The following is a 2,500-nucleotide window of genomic DNA, read 5'->3' as shown; positions in this document are numbered from 1 at the left end:
AGGGGGATGAGAGGAGAGGAGAGGAGAACATGGCCATATGAATTAGCAACAGCTCTGAGGCTCTCAAATAATACGGTTAAAAACTACTGTTAAAGGGGTTACCGTGTGTGTGTGTGTGTGTGTGTGTGTTAGACTCACGGTATGGCGATTTCAAACACGTTGTTCTGGATGAGCTGTTTGCCCAGCATGATGATCCCCAACTGTATGCAGACCTCAATCAGACAGCCACTCGGTGCACACTACACACCACAGGAATAGCAGTGTGAGACACTTACACACACACACAGCACAAATAGACACACACACAAACAGCACAAATACACACACACACACACACACACAAACAGCACAAATACACACACACACACACACACACACACACACAAACAGCATAAATACACACACACACACACACAAACACACACACACACACCCACAACACAGATAGACACACACACACACACACACACACACACACACACAAACATAAAAATATACTGAAAGCATACTGAATACAATAGGAAACAGGTCTTAACAGGACTTAATACAAAGTCACATACATGCACACATGCAAAACAGACACACACACACACACACACACACACACACACACACATGTACGCTTTCTCTCTTTCCAATGCAGCATCATCAGAATATTTCCCTTCAACTGAAAGATATTTTTCTATATATCTTCTACTGTAAATAGTTTTTAATGCAAAACAGAATCTTTCAATTTATAAAATGTATATAACCCTTTTTTCAGTTAATCCAACTGATTTACCATACCTTCTATATAAACCATCCAGCTTATTTACCATAACTACTATATAAACCATACGACTGATTTACTATAACTCCTATATAAACCATCCGACTTATTTACCATAACTTCTTTATAAACAATCCCACTGATTTACTATAACTTCTGTATAAACCATCCAGCTTATTTACCATCACTTCTATATAAACCATCCAGCTTATTTACCATCACTTCTATATAAACCATCCGGCTTATTTACCATCACTTCTATATAAACCATCCAGCTTATTTACCATCACTTCTATATAAACCAGCCCTGACTTCCTGTCTTCTGTGCGTATACAGAGACAGATCATTCTACTGGTTGACCAGATACAGATACAGATAATGACATCTGTGTCCACCTCTAATGCACACAGACAAGCAAATACTCGGACAGAAGGGGCATAATGTGTTGACAATACATAGTATATAATACTAGTTTATCTGTGCATGAGCACATAAACACACTCACGTTCACGCAGACAGACACACACACACACAAAGAACACGCGCGCACACACACACACACACTGGTAAGCCTACAGCTCTGGCTTATCAACTGATGCTAAGCTGACCCGTCTAAACCAATCAGAGTGATTTTCTGAATAGGGCAATCAATGTACACTCAGTCTCTGCCTGCTGCACACCCACACACACACACACACACACACACACACACACACACACACACACACACATATATACATACACCCACTCTCCTACCAGCTCGGCCATCTTGCTCCCGCCCTCACCAGTACCTAAACTGTATGCTGTATACTGTATCATGTGTGCAGTCATACTTATTATCATGTCATGTGTTATATAACAAGACAGATAATAAGTATGACTGCACAGATGATATACAACAGGCAGCAGGCAGAGACGGAGTTTACATTGATTGCCCTATATATACAGTATATATACTGTATATGTTATATGTATGAGTCTATACTTATTGGCTGTCCACATGTTCAATCACTGATGATCCATCAATTCTCTAAATACCTGTGTGTATTTGTTCCATGTTTCTGGATCTATCATTTTTGTATGTCATTTCTATATGCCCACAAAAAGATTGTTTCCCAGAATGTCTGTGCCCAATTCTATATTTGCATCCATAGTCATGGTGTATCCATAGTGATGGTGTATCAATAGTGATGGTGTATCCGTAGTCATGGTGTATCGTATCCATAGTTATAGTCTATCCATAGTCGTGGTGTGTCTATAGTGATGGTGTATCCATAGTGAGGGTGTATCCATAGTGATGGCATAGTCTATCCATACTCATGGTGTTTCCGTAGTCATGGTGTAGCCATAGTCATGGTGTAGCCATAGTCTATCATAGTGATGGTGTATCCGTAGTGATGGTGTATCCGTAGTCATGGTGTATCCATAGAGATGATGTATCCGTAGTCATGGTGTATCCATAGTGATGGTGTATCCGTAGTCATGGTGTATCCGTAGTCATGGTGTATCCATAGTCATGGTGTATCCGTAGTCATGGTGTATCCATAGTGATGGTGTATCCATAGTGATGGTGTATCCGTAGTCATGGTGTAGCCATAGTCATGGTGTATCCATAGTGATGTTGTCATGGTGTATCCATAGTTATGGTGTATCCATAGTCATGGTGTATCCATAGTGATGGTGTATCCGTAGTCATGGTGTATCCGTAGTTATGGTGTATCCATAGTGAGG

The 2,500-nt window shown here is 40.4% G+C and overlaps 1 protein-coding gene across 1 annotated transcript in view; it reads right to left on the bottom strand.

Annotated features, from left to right (window-relative positions):
• Window positions 1–2,500, bottom strand: part of ano2a (anoctamin 2a) — a gene marked incomplete at both ends in the record, with an annotated part of 43,451 nt that overhangs the window by 7,534 nt on the left and 33,417 nt on the right. The window contains one exon of the mRNA XM_080847579.1: window positions 139–239. Coding sequence (XP_080703705.1) covers window positions 139–239 — 101 coding nt within the window. The remainder of the gene's footprint in view (window positions 1–138; window positions 240–2,500) is intronic.

Source organism: Sprattus sprattus (assembly GCF_963457725.1).
Source record: "Sprattus sprattus genome assembly, chromosome: 11".
NCBI classification, from domain to species: Eukaryota; Metazoa; Chordata; class Actinopteri; order Clupeiformes; family Clupeidae; genus Sprattus; species Sprattus sprattus.
The sequence above is the reverse complement of the archived record's forward strand: the minus strand, read 5'-3'. Positions and strand labels throughout refer to the sequence as shown.